Source organism: Etheostoma cragini, chromosome 21 (assembly GCF_013103735.1).
Source record: "Etheostoma cragini isolate CJK2018 chromosome 21, CSU_Ecrag_1.0, whole genome shotgun sequence".
Classification (NCBI taxonomy): Eukaryota; Metazoa; Chordata; class Actinopteri; order Perciformes; family Percidae; genus Etheostoma; species Etheostoma cragini.
The window spans coordinates 5,244,406-5,266,981 of NC_048427.1; the positions used below are offsets into that span (position 1 = coordinate 5,244,406).

Sequence of the window (22,576 nt, forward strand, 5' to 3'; positions counted from 1 at the left end):
AACATGACCTATTATATACCAGGAGGCCGCTACATTATCAAGTACATACAGTTCATCTTTTGGTAAACTATTTTTCCCTTTAACATAACACTCACCCACAGTCATCTAACCTAATCGTACAATAATCAAGTATCACTTTTGAGAAATGTTACAATTACAAAAAAATATATCTATTTGAGGACCTTGAATCTCAAACTTCTAATGACATGAACTCCTTCACCAACATAACTCGCATTGGTTTTTTTGTTTTGTTTTCACATAGTTGCAAACAAAAAAATAAGTTAAAGAAGTTCAGTTAACAAATCAAAAAGAAGATACAGTAATAACATTTTATTTTTATGGATCTGTAATTTCCTGACAACCTTTAAGGAAGTCACAATGTCACGAGGTGAAATGGTTGGTTCATTACGTGATTGGCTGACCGACAAAGTTAATCAGCAAAAATGTTGATAATCAATGAATCATTTAAAACACTTCTTTCAGCCAATGTGCAACAACTCAAAATGTGAATATTTGCTTTTTTCTTAGTATTTAATAATATATACTGTATGCACTTTTGGGATTTGATGCTGGGCTTTATTTCTTTTTTTTTCTGACATTTTATTGAATTTATGATCAATTTAAAAGAAAAGAGACGGGATAATTGGTAATGGAAAGGTTTTAGCCCTTAATCAGTATGACTTCCAGAGGACTTTATATGGAAACTATTATTTTTTAAAGGTGCTCTAAGCGATGTTGGGTGACTGCACTTATTGATGACGTTCAAAGTATTTTCAAAGAAAACGAGAGTAGCTCACCCGTCCCCTCCCACTCCCTTCCACTCCCTTCCGTGCACAAACCCCCCACCCCCAAAAACTTCCAGTCAGCTACTGGCTGGAACTCTGTTATGTTTGGTGGTGCAAGTTGGCACATTTTGTTTTTGTTGTTGTTTTTAAGGTGTGTTCTGGGGACAGGCAGCTCGCAGACACTGAGGAGAGTCTGCTGTATGTGACAACAAATGGTGTAGCCTAAAAAAAAATGTGTGACATAGCTTAGGGCATCTTTAACTAATTGTATTCAAATTTTTTAAATGTTCACCTGACGTGCTGTTCACGGACTAAAACACTTTCTAGGTTTCACCAGCAGTTAAATGAAATTTAGGTAACATTTTAGTTGAAATTTTCTACATAAGAGTGACCTGACACTCGTGAACACATGACAGTCGTGACACATGAACAATAACTCGCCCTGACAAAACCAAATGACACCTACTAAAATAAGCCTTATGTCATTAATGTTTAGGACTTATTTATAATGTTTTATGACACGTTCATGACAGTGTCATGCACTCTTCTGTAGATACCTTCAAGATACCTACCTTGGAAGTTTACTAATTGGACAATCTCCATTTTCTCACTGCATGCACCAAATTACATCTTTACCAGGAACTGTAAATTTACCTTCTTTGAGTGAACTATAGGAAACTATGGGTCCTGTAGAATAAAGTGCTACTGATGCAGCTTATGAAAAGGAGACCCAGAAATGATTTCCTCAGGAGCTTGTTTGTGCAAAGTGAGGTAGAGTGAGTGCACAGTAGAGACGGCAGCGTTAGGCACTGGTGTTTCTGTGCAAAAATGAGCCACATCTGAGACATGAGCTGGTGCTTCTTGTTCCTGCATTGCTCTCATCTCTTAACCCCTTTGCATGGCGATCACCATTTCTGGGCAAAAACAACATACATGTAAAGTATAGAGTTAGTTAGCTTCATGTGATGTCTTTCCAAAGACTTGCTCTTTAACTGGAAGACAATAATTCATTTCACAGCAGTTTCTTTTTTTGAGAAGCTAATACTGCAAAATAGGAAGCACTTCACCAGCTGAGAGTCTCCCTCGGTTTTTAATCAGGTCCTCTTTGGTTTTCTGAATGCGGGAAAAGACTTCCCTAAACAGTTCTTTGTACTCCGGCTGGTGAAAGTCATCCTCAAAGTCCTCCATGTCTGTCAGAGCAGGACAAGTGGCAGCCATAGAGGCAGTCTGGACCGACTTGTGAGTGGGCCCATCCTGCTCCTCCTCTTGCAGCCCCAGGTGGCAGCGCTGCAGCAGCTCGTCGTACTTCACCTGCAAGGCACTGTACTGAGCGTCGACCTCGTTGAGCAGCGAGATGCCGCGATACTTCACAACCTCGGCTCGGCGTACGCAGGAGCACTCGTGGTCATAGATCCTGTCGGGAGAGTCGGGCATCTGCGTCGCCTTCATCAGCCGCTCGCTGTCCAAGCGCCTCCGGACCCAGGGGCTTTTCTCTGCAGCTGCATCCTCCTCGTTCTCTTCCTCGGGGTTAAGGAACACAGAGTTGGGCAGCAGGCTGTGGAGGACGTCCGGTCTGATGGATCTCGTGGAGGAATTGGATTTCCAGAGCTGACGAAGCTCCTCGGCCTCACGCTCCAGCTCAGCCGCTCTGGCCTGAAGCAGAGAGAGAGAGAGACAGAGAGAGAGAGAGAGAGACAGAGAGAGAGAGAGAGAGAGAGAGAGAGAGAGAATGTCAGAGAGGACTAACACAAACTGAGCACATCCCCGTCACGTTGTTTCAGAAAGACCAAGCATGAGTCTGTGATGCTTTGCGACAGTGATGTAGGAGCATTCTTGTGCTGCCACTGTTACTTTACTTCATTTTAGAGGAATATAAGTTGACAAAACAAGCAGCAACTATTTTCTCTCTCGGTAAGATGTTGAATCACCCTTTATTGTGACTGTGTTAATATATTGTCTCTATTAATTTTGTGTTCTGCAACTTTGAAACATAAATTCAAGAACTCCAGTCAGACAAAAATCACACTTTGCTCTACTTCCGGTCTGTTAATGTGTTCTGTGCAAATACACAAACATGCACACAGGTGAGAGATTTCTTTGTCAGACATACCTGGCAGCCCTCCATCCCCGCCAGCTGCTGCTCCAGCGCTGCATTTTCACGAGCGAGCAGCTCGGCCGCTCGCTCCAACTCCTCCCTCCGAGCGCGCTCACTGGCGAACTGAGTCTGGAGGCTGCGGAGCGATTGTCTTAGTGAAGCCTGCTCCTCCTCGTGCCACGACATGTCGGAAGACTCAAGGCCGTCTGAGGGTTCGTCGTAGTCGTGTCTGAACAGAGACAGAGAGACAGTTATAACTTTGTCTTAGTTAATTTCTGATTTCCAGAAATACAATTATTGAATTCTTAAGAACCACTCGCTATGTCTGTATAGTGAACATGAAGCTAGAGCCAGCATGGGGCATTGACTTCCTGCCAAATAAGTGTATTTCCCAAATTGTGGAACTATTCCTTAACATAACAGTGACTACAACACAGATGCATGCAACAAAACTAAATGATAGTTGTTCTATACAGTTCCAGATTATTCCAAAAAGCTTTTCAGGAGATGAGGTGCTTCTTGTGTCGCTTAAATTGCCTCCTCAACTTCTCCATTTGCCTTCCTTCATCATTGGAGGAGACAAACAAATGTGGTTTTAGAGGGCTGAGACGTCCTTTCCTCGGAAGCATCACATGAATTTGTCGGCTGAGTTAGCAACTCCTTCAGCTGCAAGGCTTCCAGGAAGGCCGCTCTTGTGTATCCTCGCCTATAGCTCCTCGATGATTGCTACTCGATGCAATAATAAGAGCTTTGTAACGGCCTTCACCAAGGAGTGACACAAAAACCTACGGTTCAGCGAGGATCAAAGAGTCGAGGAGCTATCAAATAAGTGACATGAGATGCAGCTATTTTCCTCACCAACGGTTTCTACTGCTTATGTCATACTGTCAAGCGTAAGTGGACCTTGAGTGGATGTTGCTCTGTCACCGGTTACTATATAACCTTTATCAAACCATACAGGCTGATAATGTGTCTTCTATTTTACAACTGACTTTGAGTATTTATTGGTTTGCTTGTGTGCCTTATAATTAGGCAAAAGAAAGTGGCGACGTGTACCGAAGCTCAGGAGCCAGGGTAAGATAAGACCAAGAAAAGCACACTAAGCAAGAAATCAACAACTTATCAGTAGAACCAAGTAGATTAGAAATCAGCTGAAGAATCGATTCAGAGATATGGAGACGCACTATCAAGCTCAGAATTGGACCTCTTTCCTTCCACCCTCATCCTGGCATGTTTATCAGTGAGGTTAACATCCACCTGACCTGGATGTTTTGAGGGAGCAGTCTAAACATGATCACACGTATGAGATTAAACTCAGGCAGCTAATGAACTGTCACAGCGCCACGGGAAAAGAGGAAGTGACCGCAGCATGAAACACCGGGAGTAAAACTTGCCTGCGAGAAGGATTAACCCACAAGGCCAAAGCCTGAAGCCTGGAGGACTCAGTGGAGGATTTGCTGCCCAGTTTACAAAGAGCTTATAGATCAGCGATGAGGCATTTAAGATTTAGTTTTGTTGTTACCAGGTTAAGGAATAAGTTAACAACAAAAATGACTCCTTTCCTTTCTCATCCCATCAAAATGCATCAACAAGAGACAATGGAGCTGAATAATATGTTATATATATATATATATATATATATATATATAGGATATGTTAAAAAAACGTGTCAGTCCATTGATTAGAAGATATTTGGGTGTAGCTTCATATTCAGGGTGCAGATATGAGAGGGGCATCTATCTTTTCATTTGAATCTTGGCAAGAAAGAGAAAATTGCTTGTTTTCACGTCCAAATATATTTAACTTATACAAAAGTAGAAAAGTAGCAAATGCTCACATTGAAGAAGCTGAAAGCAGAGAATGCTTGTCATATTTGTGTAATAAAAACCCTGAAAAATGTGAATAAATTATCAAAAATGTATTGTCAATATAATTATTTCAAGCAATTACATTTTTTTGTTAAATTTAATTTATAAAACCTAAAACAAACAGTGAAAAGTGTCAATCGGTAGTTTAATGAGCACAAGGTGACGTCTTCAAATTGACTGACTAAAAATTCCAAATCCCAAAAAATTTAAACTATGGCGATATAGAACGGAGGAAATTAGCAGGCTGTCCACTAACTGATGAACTGACTGAGCACATCTGATACAGGTGCTGTGTTCGAGTGTCCTCACCTCAGTGTGTTTTGCAGCTCTTTCAGGCAGGAAACACTCTGAGTGCTGCGAGGTGACCACTTCTCTCTGTGTGGGGAAGGACTCAGCTTCAGCTCTTCCACCTGATGTTGCAGCACCTCCACCTGCGTCTGCAGCAGCTCCACCGTCTCCGTCAGCCTAAACAGAGAAAACAGAGCCGTGTTATGTGAGACACTTAGGCTCAGGACTTTCTATAAAAACAGTGGGAAATCTGTTCCTAATCCACATCTCCAGTCGTACCCCTGGATCCTATGCTGCGCCGCCCGGTTGTCCAGAACAAGTTTTTGGTTGCTGTGCTCCAGCTCTCGGGCCGACACGTCCAGCTGCTCGTACACTTTGGCGTGCTGGTCATTGACCTGTCTGAGGAGGTCCACCTGCTTCGTCAGGTACTGGAGGAGAAAGGACAGTTTGTTGTAGATCATCTGCTGAGAATGAAGTCTATAATAACGAGTAGGGGTCAACCAATACTTGATTTTTAAGGCTGATGCCGATAACAATTATTAGTAGTTAATGAAGCCGATAACAGATATTTGGAACCGATGTGCATTTACAATGAAAATCTTAAAATACAAATTAAGATTCTGTAATAGTAACAGATCGTCAGATAGTGTTGTGGGGGGGACAATAAGTTAGACTCAGTGGTGAGTGAAACCAAAGCAGAGGGACAGACACAGAGCTGTGGCGGAGCCAAAGTAGCGCACTTCTAACTTTATCGGTTATCAGGCAAATAAAACGCCAATACAGATAATCCGCAAACTGCCAAAAAAACGGGCCTATTATCGGCCAGGGCGATAATCTGCCTATCTCTAATAATGACACATCCAGTCTGTTACTGCTATTATTACATTAGTCAAATTTACATTATATAACACACCATAATAAAATACCATACAAAATTCATTACATAGCATGTATCACACAGAAAGAAACAGGGAAATTAAAACACATCAGAAAAGGTTTTTTATATGTATAAACTCACCAGAGAACTCATGAATAATAGAATAATGATCTCACTCTGTATGTATGAATGCGCTACATTTTTGTTTGTGCGCTACACAGTTTGTGAGCAGGACCTATAATGACTAGTGCTACAAGACATGCAATATGTAGACAATTCAAACATAAATATAAAAAAGTAGCAAACTAGCAGTAGAATCGATAGTTTCTAATTATTAAAATGGTGCTCATATGTAAATCAGGATAACGGAAAAAAACTACTGGCACAATTTGCATTAAACGCATATTATTTTCACTTTAGTTTACATTGTGACTTTTGTGTTAAAATAATCAGAAGATTATTATTTTTTTTCAGAAATTCTCACTGTGTCAATATTGTGATAAACAGCGTGCCTTTGACCAAGGTCTGCACTCTCCAAGTGTCCTTCTAGTTAATTAGACGTTTTAGCTGCTTTGTTCTCAGTAACACCTGAATGTCTCTAGAAGCTCTATCAAAGTAACAATTCCCTTAAGAACAAGTCATCAACTGTTGCAGCGAGGACACTTTCATCCTTTCCTCGTCTAATCTTCCCGCTCAAACTCAAAAGATAGAAAACATAAACTTCACAGAGACAACAGACCTGCAACAGGCTCACTGGACGTAAACAGTCAAAAGTCAATGAGTAACATGTACAGTAGGCTAAAGTCTAACAGGTTAGTTCCGTTTTTAAAGACTGGTGTTTCTGCTTTATTGTTAGATGCCTTTTTAATCCAGTAAAGGGTGACAGTAATACAGAGAGCTAATGAATTGTAACAAAGTTAATGAGCTGGAATCAGACCTGTGACGTCACAAGGATCCAGTACAGGTCTTAAGAGATTAACTCTGAGTGTCAGCTGTGACATGTAGGGAAGGATTTAGTGCCAGACGGACCTTACGCAACAAAATTAAAACTAGGACTGAAGTCCGTAAAATCTCCAAAAGCTAAATATTGTATTTCTGTGAACGTTTGTTTAAATTAAGACCTAACCATTTTTGTCAAAGATATAATGGAAATTCAGCATAAACCTTTCTTAAATCTGTAGAAAAGAAGAGACAAAGAAAGGACATTTATTTATACCCATGTCCATTATATGACAAATACATATTTATTTCTGTCTTTACTACAAAGAGCACTGTTTTCTGTGATATTGTTGATTGATGATCAGTTCTAGCATCTTTTTAGGAGAATTATCTATAAATAAAAGCAGTTGTTTCTTTAAACCCCAAAAATGCAGAGTTGGGTTAGTGTTGGTTGTGTCTGCAGGTTGTCCTCATAAGTTGTTGCCAGCCCCCCAAAAAACTCCACCATGAGGGGAAGAGCTTGTATGATGCCTGAGAAGCATGTTAGGTGGACATGTCCTCCCCATCCCCAGTGGGAATTATGCCTTGTACAGCAGCATGTTGTATTTTTTCTTTTTGTCTAATGTGGGGCCTTTGTATTGCTGTGTGTAGGAGGAAATCAGGGCTTCATGAAGGAAGCAGGTAAGTCATCGTCACTTTGCCCAGGCCGACCTTCTTATAAATTTACAGTATATCCTGGTCCTTGAAAATCAGCCAGGTAAGACAGATGACTCCCATCTCTTTACCTCAATCTCCTGAAGTTGTTCCTGGTTGGTGGAGAACATCTGCTGCAGGCCTTGCTCCAGCTCCCTGTTTCGCTCCAGAAGAGTCTTCCCGAGCTCGGCTGCCAGCTGTAGGTCTGTAGGAGAGACAGGGAGAAACCATGAGTATTACAGCGCCTATAGTTTAGTCTCACTGATAGAGACATGAGGACTTTGCTGTACAAGCAGCTTTGAGAGGTTTTGTGGTTGGTAGGCAGGAGTCCAGTAACCCACTTTTTGTGCCATAGGGTTTATCCACCTTAACAAACGAGAATGCTCAAATCTTCTGATAAATCAGGACTGCAGGTGATTTCCGTCTACCTCTTTTTTTGCCGCATATGTTGTGTCCTGCTGACTCCTGTCTTTTCCTCCAGCCTGTCAAGGTGCTTTTATGTACACTAAACAGCTCGTGGACTAAATAAAACACCCTAAATGAAAATATTCAATATGCATGTTCAGAAAAATCACATTCCTAATTTTCCTTTAAAAAAAATCCTGCAAATGTAACCTTCTGTGCACCTGCAGAGCATTGAGTTTGTAATGTGACCCATATATTAATTGTTCTATATTACATGTGTAATGCCCTTATTTCAGTTTTTTTTATTGTCAATAATCTAATATGATGAATTTGGTTCAATAGGGTTCGGAGACAAAGAGTGAAAGAAAATCCTACCATGTTCAAGGTCTTGCTTGTCGTACCACGGTTCCTCCTCCTTGATCTCAAATTCTTGCTCCACAATCATGTCTGTCAACATCTTCACGGTTCAAATCAGTCACACAGTTTGAAGATCAATCCGCTTTCTAAACATATCAAAGAAAGACCTTCCTAAACGGTGAGAAAAGGTTCAGTCCGCGTCCTGCTGCTGTCTGCACGCCTGCACCCCGCACCGGTGTGTGAGCATCCCCGGACTGACAGACAGGCAGATACCTGACGAAACTGCTGCGTTCAAGGCACGTTTCCGCTTTTGAATTTCCAAATAAAAGCAGCCTTTGCGGTCAGATTCTCTTAACAAGAGAAGAGGCGAGCGCAACCTGCTGGTAGTAGAAACAAAGTGTGTGTTTTTAGCTATACAAGGTATTTATCAATTTAAATAGACACTTATTTCTAATATAGGCTAGGCTATTACTAACACCAATTTAGTAACGTTACTTGAAGTCACCACACCTGCCAATACCAATACTATCCTAAATTAAACATCTCGCTGCCCCCCCCCCAGCCACGGAAATAGTCATATACCGACCTCTGGTTACCGAGTGCAAGTTGCAAACTTCTAACTTGTTGGAGAAGATACTTTTTTTGTTGCTTCCCCGTGTATCAGGCTCAGTTCCCCCGTCGAGATCATTACCCCCTACCCTATCTAAACCTTAACCCTCCACACAACGCACTGTTTTCAGGATCTCAAGCATTCTCTCTGAGAGAGTTACATGACATGAAAGCAGCAGGACAGGCTTAATGGAGGGAATTGAGCAGTTGGATATAACTTCAAGTTGAGAAGAACAGGTAAGGTCAAGCCCATGTGCCCGGTTGTATCCCACTGTGTTAAACTGTGTGGGACATGTGAAATAGTTATGTCAAATTGTAAAAGTCTATTATAATATGACTAGCCTATTAATGTAATAGTTTAACTCAACATATCATCTAACAACTCTAATGTTTGGATTTTCAAACGTGCAGTTTGTGCTTTTAATTTGAAGATCAGACCGCGTAGTTTCCATGGTTCGACTTGTCATTTCCTATGGTCGTTTCACCCATGGACAGTTGGTCTCACTACACCTGCTCCTCCCTTGAAAACCGCAGCGCACAGAGTCTGGGTGACCACACGGGGGCGCTGCAGCTGCGGGATTTGCACCATTGTACATTTCAAAGGAACAATTGCACTCTACACATTTGTGTATCTGAGGCCTGAAGTAAACTGTTACTTTGGCCAAATCAGATTATGTTATTATTTTGTTTATATAACTATGATATCATGAAGCTACAACGGTAAAATGCTTTCTATGAAGCCATGGGAGCCTGGCATGCTCATGTCTGTAGGCTATGTAACCAGTTTTATTTGTGATCTCACAAAACTGCTTTTTGTTTTCAGTCTTATTATCTGGAGCTGGTGGCACTTCAACAGGCTGTATTACAGGGAAGCTGTTGACTCACAGACAGCAGAGGATTATTGTTTAGAGACATATGGAGTGAGAGAAGATGTTTTGGACTTCTATGTTGTAGCTGAACCCACCTGAAAGTTGTAGGCCTGGTGGGACATCTGAGAGTAGCAAAGTGAAAGACAAATCAACACAAAGCTCCTCGAGACAGGAGGAACAATAGTAGATTCATCTTTCAGAGAGAGATGTTGTTGTTTCTTGTACTTTGAGTAGTCTAGGTCTCTGGGAAGGGACAAAGAGGGAGACATCCAGAGGTGGAGAATGAGCTGCTTAAATAACAGAATTGCCCGGGTAATGAATTCTCTGCCAATGAGACATTTGTTCTTTCAGGAGAAAACAGAAGTCCTATACCATTTACCTTTGCTTAAGATACATAGTGCCATTTATTTATGTAAAGCCCTTTTCATCAAAAGCCCCATTTAGATGAAATGGACTTGTAAACTGCATTATCATGATGTGTATTTCCATCTGTAGGTGGCACTGTAGTCTCATAATTTGGGCTGAATTCCCTGTTCAGTTCTACATAAAAGTGTGCCTTTTTATTTAAACAACAAAGACCCTGATTTACAGTAAGTTATTCATTTCAACACACGAGAAATAAATGTAAAATTGTTTTATTAGAATGTATTAATATGATCAGATAGACTAACAGAGTTGTGTTGATCCACTCTAGAGAGATGTTATAGCATTTGATCAGCTTTCAGTTTCATTATCTGATGCAGACAGATGAAAACATTCCCCATGGTGTTTTCATGTGAAACATCCTGCCAGCTAATGATGAAGGATGTGCTGCTTGAACCGCAGAGGAGGATGATGAGGACGGCTGGAACCTCTTCACCCTCTCTTTCTTCTTCCATTGCTTTCTTTTTCCCTTAAATTTAAAACATGCGTCTGCTAGCTGCTGAGCAGAGATGTACTTCATGTTTATGTGTTGCGAGGGTGCTTATTTACTATGAGTGAGGTAGTTTAATCATTTCTTCCTTCATGTATCTCTCTTTGTGTCATTTCTATGGCCAAAGGTATGTGGTCACCTGACCAGCACACCAGATCTTTAAATATCCTTTAAAATCGCTGAGATTCATTTGCTGCTATAACCGCCTTCATTCTTATTAATTTATAATTAGTAAATATATAGTCTATGGTTCCGTGGAGGAAAAATGAAGGGGGGGGGGGGGGGGGGGGGGGGGGGGGGGGCACTTCGGCTCTCCATAGAGTGACTCTATGGATGGCAGTGTTAGTTTGTTGGTCTGCCACTTTATCTTTTCATCAAGCGCCATCAGGAGGTCAAGATTTAAAGGTGTCCAACGTTTGGTGACCTTCCCATAATCCTCAGCTGTATTGTGTTTGAAGCTAATTAGAGAATGTTTGCATGCTAACACGCCAAACTAAGATGGTAAACATTATAAACCTTATACCTGCTAAATATCCACATATTGTGACATTTAGTTTAAAGTGCTGCAGTGCCAACGTCTCCCATATCCTCACAGCCTCCTCACAGAGTCGCCCTTAATGTTGCTAATAGTTCAGCAGTGGAAATAAGGTTGTGAGACATTTTTACTAAGAAGCCTAAAAGCCTCACAACAATTATGATTTAACAAAGGTTGTAAATCTGTCAATGTTTGTAACAGAAAGGTTTGTCTCTTATTTCCTCTAAGGAGCTCTAAGCAATGTTGGGTGACGTTACTCGTTGAATTTTGAAGTATTTTCAAACAAAACTACCAGCTCGCCCCTCCCTCCTCCTCATCCCGTTGCATCCCTTCTGTGCTTCCGCGCACTAACCCCCCATGTGTGGAATGTGCTGGAATTGACCGGAATTTGCCTTTAAAGTCTTGGATTACTAAGTGTCCATAACCAGGAACCAAAACAGAATTTCACAAACAGATTGTGTAAGTGTTGAGGACACAGTTACATCTCATTAATTTACTAATCCCGGGCGGAATGATTCAGCCAGGTTGAGGATTAGCTGCTGTAACATCACAAGCTTTTTCTGCCTCTTAGCTCCAGGCCCTTCATCTCATATGTGCTCTCCTCTTTTTTCGTGCCCCACCCTCTGTGTGTTCCCTGTCTCCCCATCCTGTCCTATGCCATCCTCCTGATTTTATTCGTCCGTGTTTCTCGTCTGTCAGCGAGATGAGAGAAAAGGCAAAGCAGGAAACGAGTGCTCTCTGTGGGGATTTGGTTTCTCATAGTGATAAAATAGCTGTGATCTTTTTTCCGCGGAATTAACACTCTGTATGTGTTTGCCCCCCCCCCCCCCCCCATCTTTACTGACACCCATGGCATTTTTTTGCTTTTATTGATGCTGTATTGCCTTTTCATTTTGGATTTCATGGGGTGTGAAATGTCAAACGACGGAATGGGAACCAATCTCCATTAGGCCTGCTGTTATTTGATCACTACAAGTGACAGATGCAAAGGCATCATATCCAGTAATGCTTTCTCTGTGGAAATGAAGGCATCTTGAAGCAGCACAATAAAGGCTTTGCATGTAAAAGGAAGTGAGATAAACCAAGAGAGGAAATTGAAATATGGCAGAGGAGGGGGCAAGCAAACAGGATGATTACCACTGTGCTCACCTACCCATTCACAACTTCCTCCTCTTCCCTGCAGCGATTTAGGTTAGCGATAGTGTTTCTTGCTACCATAGCATGGAAGCAGTGACATCAATGGGCGGCAGCGTCTGGTAATGAGTCCATAAAAAAGGCATTAGTAGCTTTACTGATCTGTTTCCACACCAACTGCTTTGGGGGGGGGTGTATCCTCTCAATGTTTGGGGAGACGAGGAGGAGCAGGGGATGGGTGTAATGGGATTTTAGGAAGTGTTTTTGTGTAGAACTTCAACACACACACACTCACACACACCCATCTTGTGTGTGTGTGTGTGTGTGTGTGTGTGTGTGTGTGTGTGTGTGTGTGTGTGTGTGTGCTTGTTTTAAGTTAATCTTCAAAGCTCTTACATTTGGCAGAAATCCATGGTGACAGAGAGCAGTGAGCCTGCAGCGATTCTAATTTATGTTTTATTTGACTGATTTGCGTCCTCTTCTACCTTTGTTTTCCTCCACCGCCTTTTGTTCTGGACATGGACACAACAAACAGTCAAGAATGGAGATATATACTCGCATTGAGAACAGCCACTGCGTTGCCACGACAACCATGCGTTTGCAAAAATCAGCATGATGCCAACTCCCATCTAGGATCACATATGGGCTTGTGCAGGGAATACACAGACACTAGCAGAAGCAAACAGGCACACCTGCTGTGTAATGTATGTGCATGCATTTTATTACTTTATTATTGCACCGGTCCATCTATGTGGTTTACACACTGATTGCAATAAACCGAAAATTTGAAATGAAACATATTGCAAAACAGGCACAGAGATAACCAGAGAGAGAAAGCTGATGATAATAACAGAAATTGGATTTAGGTTAAAGATATGAAACTGTTATCACTAAACACCAACATCAAAGGCCTCATTGGCAGGGGAAACCATGGAATTTACACAAAAAAAGTTTAATTTCCCAAGTAATCTCCCACCCTGGGGCCCGTGGGTAAAACAAAACTCTGTGAAGTAGATGGATTTTGCTAATCTCTCTTTCACAGCTTCAGGGGATCACAGAGGCACAGAGATAGAAAATTACACTGGTGCCTAGTTTGGCACTTATATTTTATGAAATCGAGACATCTTATTGCTGTGATATCCTAAGCATAGAGGGTTTAATGTTCCCGCCGCCAAACACAAGAAGAAAACATGATTTTACCATCATCCAAGAGAAAAGATAGTCTGAGAGGCGTCTGCATTTAAGTTTTGTTTCGTTTATTTCACATGTCATCATTGTATTGGTTAAAAGGTTACTGACAGCTTGTGCGTGTGCGTGTGCGTGTGCGTGTGCGTGTGCGTGTGCGTGTGCGTGTGCGTGTGTGTGTGTGTGTGTGTGTGTGTGTGTATGAGATAGAGAGAAAGAGAGAGCTGATGCTAAACAGCATGTTTAACTAAATCAATCCAGTTGAGACGTAAAATGATTATTCAAGGAATCGATTACTCAACCAACAAAATATATTAAAGACATTTTAGAGATAGCAATGTTGGTCAGTCAACCGCTTTGCTCTAGACTCTCTCATTAGAAACATCACCCAGGTCCAGCTTCTTAAATAAGAGTATTTGTTGCTTTTAGTTTGTCTTATGGGATAGTCATCCCTCACATTTTATTGCATTTGACGGAACAAATGTTCAGAAAAATAAATCTGGTTTTTGCTTAACACTGCACTTTGGCATGATTGCATTTTTGTGGATTTGATAAATTTAAGGACACACAAAAGCTGGAAAAAGCTGAGCTGACCACTTCTCTCCCGCAGAACAGTCCAACTGCTGAGTGAAGACAAAACGTCCTGGCTGCTGGCTCTGTTATCTGTACTGAATCGGAAATGCTTCTCCTTGGATCTGCTTCAAACATACCATTTTGAAGCAAAGCACTTAGGCAATTTTGTCAACAGCTATAATCAAAATGTGTGTTTTTGGATGAGATTTTGTCACCATCAGCCAAAATCTTTGCTGTGCTGATTTTTTTTTCACAGCCAGCTCCTGTTTTAGAGGTTTCCTCACAAAGCAGATTATGTTTAGCAGTTACACAAACAGGAGCTGCAGCAATATGAATATAACTGATAAATGGGTAACATCAGAAATGTTTATCCACAGCAATTTAAACTTTTCCCTTTTGTAAACTTAGACTTTATTGTTTTGCAAGTCACAAATAAGTCTTTAGTGTTGGCTATGATGTCCAGGTTGGAAATCTTGTGTTGGAGTCCTAAACCTTTCAGTCATAATGAGTCAGTCACAAAATTTAAAGGGCAACAGCACCCAGTCTAAAATATTCTGCTTTCCCTGTCAGCATTGCACTATTAGGACCGCTCTACATCACAGACCACACCTGACAACACCCAGCTGTGGTGTTCAAGAGATCTAGACCTTTTAACCCCTAGAGGCCAGTGCAGCTGTGTTTTTCTCATTCTGTTTTCTGTTCATCTGCTGCGCTGTATAATCTTTACATCAGAATGTGATAATCTGCTCTATCATCTTTCTGTCTGCTGCCAAAGGCTTCATCATCGTGCAATATAATTGGTACTTTACTTTTTTTCCCTAATTTTCTACCACATGTCATATGTTTTTGGCTAAATGATATCTCTGATTGCCTGTGGTCTCTTAAACTGTTGTGTTCTGTTTTTGCATGAGCGTGATAGAGTTAACTACTACCAGGTGTATTCATCAAAGAAAAGGTAGTTTATTTATTCAAATGAAAAAAGATGTAACCTCATATATCTTGGAAAAATGGTTTATACCATAACATACCAACTTTATTTGTTAAGCGCTTTACAACAACCAAAGTTGACCAAAGTGCTGAAAATAAACAAAGAAATTTATAATTAATAACCATACAATTAAAAAACACATCACCATGAGCATCAAAGAGATGTTTCATTTCTCCAAAAACTGCAAAACAGACTAGATAATTGAATACTGACATGGTCTAGATAAATACAATCCCGTTCTTTCATTCGACTGTGTAAGTAGGCCAGGTATATATAGTGATAGACATTTATCAGCTGAAGAGGTAATTTGCAAATTTGTCTTAAAGTAATTAACCTACAGAAAACAAAGTCAAATTCTTCACTATTCTGACAACCTACAGAGAATGTGTGTGTGTGTGTGTGTGTGTGTGTGTGTGTGTGTGTGTGTGTGTGTGTGTGTGTGTGTGTGTGTGTGTGTGTGAGAGAGGGAGTTGGAGAGAGAGAGGGAGGAGATGCTTGTGGCATCAGGTTTTTGCAGAGCTCAACACTATTACAGGATTGGATCAGGGAGTGTGTGTGTGTGTGTGTGTGTGTGTGTAGTGTGTGTTTCCATCCCGTGAAGCGTTTATAGTGCCGCACCCTGTCCTCTGTGCGTAAAACCTCCAACGTACATCATCATCATCATCATCATCATCACCACACAACACGTTTTATTCTTCCAGCAGCTCGGGACGAGGGGAGGATAACGGCTCACCTCGCGGACAGGTTGGACACAGAGATGGGAGTGGAGCGGCGGCTTCTCTGGCTATGACACAGACACACCGGGCGGCAAGGATGGCTCTAACCAGCCGGGAAATGTTGTGCTTGATCGGAACCTCCTGCCTCTGGCTGCCGTTGTGGGCGGAGGTACGTACTCCTGTCTAATGATTATGATGTTCATGGGGTTGATTTTGCTATGTGGCCTATTTTTTTTATTTTTTTCATTTCTATTTTTTTTTCTGTCCCGTGACTGTCACGCTTTGATGACCTGAGCTGCGTTTTTACAACAAAAACTTAGTCTAATTAGGTCGTTAATTAGATTGATAAGATGCTTTCATGCTTCACAACAAAACCACCATTGATTTCTTCAGGGTGAATTTTCAACAAAGCAGGTGCAGGTCGTGGCGGTAAAAGAGCACCAAACACCTCTAATCTGTCTTTCAGCCAATTAATGATGCAATCAAAGCGCATTGTAGCCTACAATTAAGCGGGCACGCACACGCGCACACACACACACACACACACACACACACACACACACACACACACACACAGACAGAGTCATGCCTGCCTCCATCACATCCCCTCCACCCTCATCCAGTCCCCTCGGCGGGATATCATGAGAGGAACCCGTCGGTGTCTCCTCTCCCCCCCCACCCTCGGGGTGCATAGAGGAAACGAACCCTGCACGGGCTGTTGAAGCTTGTCACAGCATATCGGTCAGCTCGGACATGCTGAAGCCGAAAACTAGTGGAGCAGGTGGGGTTGTCAGGTTTAGGTCGGTCAGAGCGAGTCTCAGCTGGAAGTCAGGTTCAAAAGAAAATGTCTTATTAATGTCGTAAAAAAACAATATCTTCATTACATTTTTGAAATTAAGTTCATTATTTATCTTTTATCATTTTCTCTTGTGTACCACCACAGTAAATGTGTGTTGTGCAAATGTGCTTCATGTGAGCTGTGTAGTGTGTGTAGAAGTCATTAGAGAACAGTGAGGTGCAGGATTTAATTAGACCCACTAACACTGGAAGCAGCCATGCATGTAGCACAAATAGCACACTGCAGATGAGTTTCACCTTCTTTTCTTTTTCATTTAAACTTCATTAGACAAATCTTTGAACCGTGAGAATTCTGAATGCAGAAGGAGGCAGCGTAACATCTTAACAAAACATCAAAGATGTTCTCAAGTTAACACAAAGGAACCAAACCGACCTATGGCAGCAGTCATCTGTAACCTGCAAACTCTAAATCACCTCCACCATCACTTCATTTTATTTTACAGATCAAAAGATGGTAGTTATAGCTCCATTTTAAAACAGTAAAGTGTAGTTGTGGGAACAAGTTCCCAACAACCAACAGGGTGTCCTGGGGTCCCATTCAGGACCCTGCATGCCAGTGGACCCTGTGTAAGTAGATATATATGTGTAAACTAAATTGGCGTAAATGCTGTAGGCAAACTAAACATGCCCCTAAATTCCATGCTCTCACATAAAAAAAGAGTGTTAAAAAATAAATCTGTATATGATGTGACAACATGGTTAAGGTTTGGTTAGGTTTAGGGAAATATTAGGGTTATTGTTCTCTGAAGAAAAACAGAAAACCTTACCAACAGCAACCAGTCAAGTTACACAGATTTTATCATTTAGGACCAAATGCTTGGACATCACTTTGGTGTCTAGCAGAGATGTGTTTTCCCCCAGAGCAGTAATGACTCCTGGTTCTACATTTTTCCAATCTGTACAGTCCCTGCTTCATGGTTTGTGTTTGTTTGTGTGTTTGTGTGTTTGTGTGTGTGTGTGTGTGTGCATGGCCAAGCACTGGACGCAGCTGTGAGAGCATCAGAAGTGATTTGCGCTGTAATCGAGCCGTGGGATTGATGTGAATGGAGATATCAGCATCCATGTTTACTACCACAGGTCACCTGTTTCTGCTGTAATATCATTAAACAGAGCTGAGACTTCTGGGAGGTATTTAGGTGTGTTTGTGTGTGTGTGGCTTGTCACAGAGAACCAACTAGGCAGCAGAACTCACCTGTGTGAAGGTGAAATGTGTTGTATTTCACTGCCCTCACTCCAGCTATTCCACAGCGGCAGCACCCTGAGCATGTGTGTGTCCTCTCCTTGTCTGCAAGGTGCCCGGCTGTTACTATTACAAATAAAAAAAACGATTTATTAATGATTAATCACACAGTGTGTTTGTGTGTATGTTTACAATGTGCGCTCACATACCCTGGTGCCTAGTTACCGGGCTATGTTTTTTCTTTGAATGGTGCTCTCAGCCGTTAATAAATAAACTCATTAACAAGTGGAAGTAAATAGTGAAAGTACTCTTCAGTTTACAGACTTTTCTTTGTTCTTGACGTGAGAGTTTTTTCACATTCAAGAATAGGCAGAAACATGTTCACCAAGGTCGAAGCATAATCCTGTAATAGAAAATGTTATGAAAGCATCACAGTGCTGTTTGTTCAGGAATGAGTCAGGTTCCTCCTTTAAGTGGCCAGTTAGAGAGTTAGGATAAGAGCTATGATCCTAGAAATATTCTTATCTAAATAAGCGTAAATATTGAACTATTTTCCACTCTTATGTATTATTTACTCCAAATGTGTAGCTACCTGCAAGAGATGATTAGCTTAGGTTAGCTTAGGTTAGAAAGATTGGAAACAGGGAGTAAGCTACCCTTGCTCCGTTCAAAGCCAACAAAATCTATGAGTAAAAATGAGACTCCGGGAAGTGAATGAATGAATCACAAAAAAAAAGCAAATTACAAGCTGTGAATATATATTGGTGATGAGATTAGTACACATGAAGTAATATGTGTACTGTATAGGAAATATAACATTTACTCAATCAAGTTTGTTTAATTTGTTGTGATTTTAATCAATCAGTACAGTTAATCACATACTTTGCTAAAGCTTGTTTTTATTTGAGCATCAATAAATGCATTTGTCACTAATATTGAGACTTATTTCTCTCCATATACTGTACACATGACGTATGTATGTTCCTGGACCCAATGCCTAATGTTCCCACCATAGTTTCTGAGGTATTCTGCTAATTAACAGCAAACGGAATAGAAATCATATCCTCATAACCTCGACGGTCTTTCTTGCTGTTAGTCTGCTCTTGTATCAGTAATAACAAGCATTAGAACTCGGAGATTATCAACTAAAATTCTGCTCTTCTGTCTAACTGGCTGCATGTCTCTACTCGTCTGCAGGTGGTGGCTGAGGACAGTTACTTAAACGAGGTGCAGAACTCAGGTGAGTGGGAGGTGAAACTCTGAACACAGCACACTCATCCTGTCTGTACTCTTACTTATAGATCATATAAATCTAGAAATCTGGCCTCTCCTCCTACACCATCTCTTCCTTTCTGTTTTGTCTGTTTTTTCCTTCCAGTTTAACCCATATTCTGACTCAGACACTTATGAAACCCCTCTGTTGAATCCTCTCCTTCTCTTTTATTTATCCACCTGCCTCAGCCCTGCTCCCACACTCGGTCTTACCTCTCCTCTTTCCCCTGGCCTACACCCTTCTGCATTTAATTTCCCTTTTTTCTCTTCTTTCTCTACATCCCTGAGAGGGGTGGAGACCATGTTGGGGGGTGGGGCGAGGAACTCCTCGTCAGGCTCATTTCCAGAGCTGAGGCTGTGCTTCAGTAGCCGTGCATTGAAAATGAATTGTAATAAAAAGATACCGCTCACCTATCTACAAAAAACAGCTAAACCACCTAGATCATGTGGTAACCTTCTCAAGGCTCTCCGTTGTTCACACTGTATCTAAAACCAGTTAAACAGTGGGAAATAGAGAGGCCATTTTCCCATATTCCACATTTTTGTATGTGTGTGCTTTATGTAGTAGATGTCGTTTCCACACATCACCCACCCCCCATACAGCCAGCCTCAGAGTGTGAACCATGTCAAATACTCATTGTGGCTGGGAAATGGATTATGGGTAGCAGGGAGACTGAGTGTTCCCATGGCGATGGGCAGAATACTGTTGTCGTGGCAATGAGGATAGTGTTAGCTGTGAATATTGTGTGTGTGAGTGTGTTAACGCTGTGGGTGTTGAGATGAATAAAAGAACATGAATGAGACATACGCGACGAGGTAGGAAGGGAAATTGATAACCTCAAAACATAAAGAGACAATTTAAGATGTCTTGCTTTTACTGAAGATGGAAATGAGAGAGTGAAAATGTTGCCTGGTTTTGTTATGTAATGCTTTTTGACTTTATTAAAATTTAATCAAGCTGGCTTTTAAGGTTTTGTTACCATTACACGGACCGTAAAAAGGTTTAAAAATATTTTTAATACAGCAACAGATATATATTGGGTTATCATAAAAAAAAAATCAACGTAAGAACGCACGTTTCTAGTAGGAAGAGCTCAGGTGTTGATAATTAATAACGGTAATGGTGAAGAGTCCCAGTGAGCAATACCAGGACCCTGAAACTGAAGCAGTTAAATGGAATTTAGCTATCATTTTTAGCATCTACACCTGTGCTTTTCCTACAAAATTACTTCTGTGAGAAAAAAAGAATCTGAGCCACTACACGACCAACACTGGACCCTTACAGACAGAATGATCACTAAGTTAAAATGACACAGAAAATAAACGGGACCCAGATCACCCTCTTCATGGTAATGTGACTGGCAGGGTTCTGGTACGCAGTGTTAGGCTAAGGCATCCTGTGATACCAACTAAGCAAACTAAGACTATCAGACAGCACAACAAGCACTTTAAACATACATTTTTGTACTGTATTTATGTATTGTTTGGTATTGTATAGTGTATTTATTGTATTGTATTTATGCTCTAGTTTTTATGGGCATTAAGGCAGGTGTTAGCACTGTTACTGTCAGTTTTATGGATGAAAAAAACTTGACTTTACTAATGTATAAGAATGTTACTTTATGAAATCCCAAAGACAGTTAATTATAACTATTTCAGATAGAAAATCAACAATAAATTAAGTATGCAGCAAGTGTGTAGATTTGATTAATTATTTTAGTTGGTTTTCAAGCAAAACCGAAGGACATTTTTCTTATTCCAGCTGCTCTAATGTGAGGTTTTGATATGGTATATGATAGATTCTTTTCTGACACGTTAGAGACAAAACAATAATTGGGATAGAAAATGAAAGACATGTGTATTTAAAAAAAAAAAAAAAAAAAAGAGTAGTTTTTACAATGGGAAAATTATTGTCATTTTAACATTTACATTGTGGGTTATTCACTTTTGCAAAATATGCAGTGTTGCAGACTTACTGAATGTGTGCATACAGAACCAGAACGCCCTCTTACACGGTTCAGCCCTCAGGTCATGGTCTGTCATAGTCTATAGTGGAACTGGATCAATATCTGTGTGTTATGTACTCCAGAGGTTTACCTCTTGTGGTTTCTTATGCCAAAACCAACACTAGTTGCCCAATATGTGTTTCTATATTCTGGGTTCACCTTTCCACTCGTGTGTATAGTTACACTACTAACTCCTTTTGTGTTCATGTTGTGTCAAGACGCCCAATGAAGGCAAGATACATGTTGGTGTATTTTGATAATGTATTGCAAAACTTCTGATGTGTAAAAAATCCACCAGCGAGCTCTGTAAATAGATTTTTTTTTTTTTTATAAACTATCCATAGCTGAATTAGAATACTTTCTATAAAATAATCATTACTAAGTATTTACCCGCAACCACACCAAACAAAAACAACACATCACTTAACCAAATAGTGATAATCTGCACATTTTGTAGTTGATTTGTTGTAATCTTTTTCAACAATCTTTGTAATCAGTTACATCTCTCGTGATTAATAACAAAGGCATTTTTTTTGTTGATAAAGTTGTTGCATGCAATCAAACACATCAGTTGTATTTTAGTAAATATCACAGAATATCAGAAATCACTGAGTTTCTGAAACTTCTATTTACACCGGACGACTGACGGGAACGATTATCATCGGCCCCAAGTTTGAACCAAATTCATTATCACAAGGATTAAAGTACGGATGCAGATCCTCAGTAAAGACACACTCAGTAAAAGTATAAATGAGTGTTGCAGTCTGGACGTCATAGAAAGAAACTTCCCCTCCGTCATAATCCACAAACACACCGAAACGCTCCACTTTGCCAAAGTGTACAAGCACTTTAGGAGAGCACATGGTTACAAACTTATCCTTTTGGAACCACATGGCCCAGAGTCCAGAGTGAGGCCTCCTAACAAGCTCCCCCCTCCTTTGGATTGACGCCTTGACCACGCCCAGACACCACTCAGTCTTTCCATCCACAAACACCTCAAAGTAAAACTTACGCGATGAGAAGCCTCTCTGTCCCAGAACTGCAAGATTTGTAGTGAACATCTTTGGGTTCAGGTTTCTCCTCAAACCTGAACCATTTCCGTACCTCACCTGTTTCCTGTCATTAGATAAGATGAGCAGAGGGTTAGCAGTGTCAGGATCGAGCAAAATGTCTACCTCATACTGCTGCACATATCTCAGCGTAGCATCGTTTGACTCATCTGTGCTGTCTGAGAACTGCTGAATTTCTGTGGTCATTTTATTCAGCAACATGTGCAGTTGAGACACTGATTTGTTCAAAGTTTTCTGTATGTGGTGTATCTCCACTTGTCTGTTAAATCTGAATGTGGAAATGTCCATTGTGTGTGGTTGGATGGATGAGTTTGGGAAGCTCTGGAGGAAACCAAGCTGGTCTTCAGTCTGTTTCAGCTCC

At 40.9% G+C, this 22,576-nt stretch overlaps 3 protein-coding genes across 7 annotated transcripts in view; 1 reads left to right on the top strand and 2 right to left on the bottom strand.

The window, feature by feature from the left end:
• Nucleotides 1-1,810: 1,810 nt before the first annotated feature.
• LOC117936445 (cerebellar degeneration-related protein 2-like) lies at nt 1,811-8,571 on the bottom strand. Its single transcript, XM_034859458.1, has 6 exons — nt 8,326-8,571; nt 7,638-7,750; nt 5,316-5,464; nt 5,058-5,213; nt 2,896-3,109; nt 1,811-2,438 (listed from the first exon to the last, which is right to left on the bottom strand). The coding sequence occupies exons 1-6, from the start codon at nt 8,405-8,407 to the stop codon at nt 1,824-1,826; spliced, it is 1,329 nt and encodes a 442-aa protein (XP_034715349.1). The 5' UTR covers nt 8,408-8,571; the 3' UTR covers nt 1,811-1,823.
• A 7,022-nt stretch (nt 8,572-15,593) lies between these two features.
• Nucleotides 15,594-22,576, top strand: part of LOC117936427 (neurotrypsin-like) — a 43,011-nt gene continuing 36,028 nt past the window's right edge. For both annotated transcript variants that reach the window (XR_004654950.1, XM_034859408.1), the window contains exons 1-2: nt 15,594-15,998; nt 19,065-19,107. Coding sequence is in view for 1 of the 2 variants with exons in the window: in XM_034859408.1 (XP_034715299.1) it covers nt 15,900-15,998; nt 19,065-19,107 (142 nt within the window). In the remaining variant the exon portion in view is untranslated. The remainder of the gene's footprint in view (nt 15,999-19,064; nt 19,108-22,576) is intronic.
• The window catches only part of LOC117936437 (E3 ubiquitin-protein ligase TRIM21-like), an 18,035-nt gene continuing 17,131 nt past the window's right edge, over nt 21,673-22,576 (bottom strand). For all 4 annotated transcript variants that reach the window (XM_034859444.1, XM_034859445.1, XM_034859447.1 and 1 more), the window contains exon 3: nt 21,673-22,547. In XM_034859444.1, the coding sequence (XP_034715335.1) occupies nt 21,775-22,547 (773 nt within the window). In that variant the 3' untranslated portion in view covers nt 21,673-21,774. The remainder of the gene's footprint in view (nt 22,548-22,576) is intronic.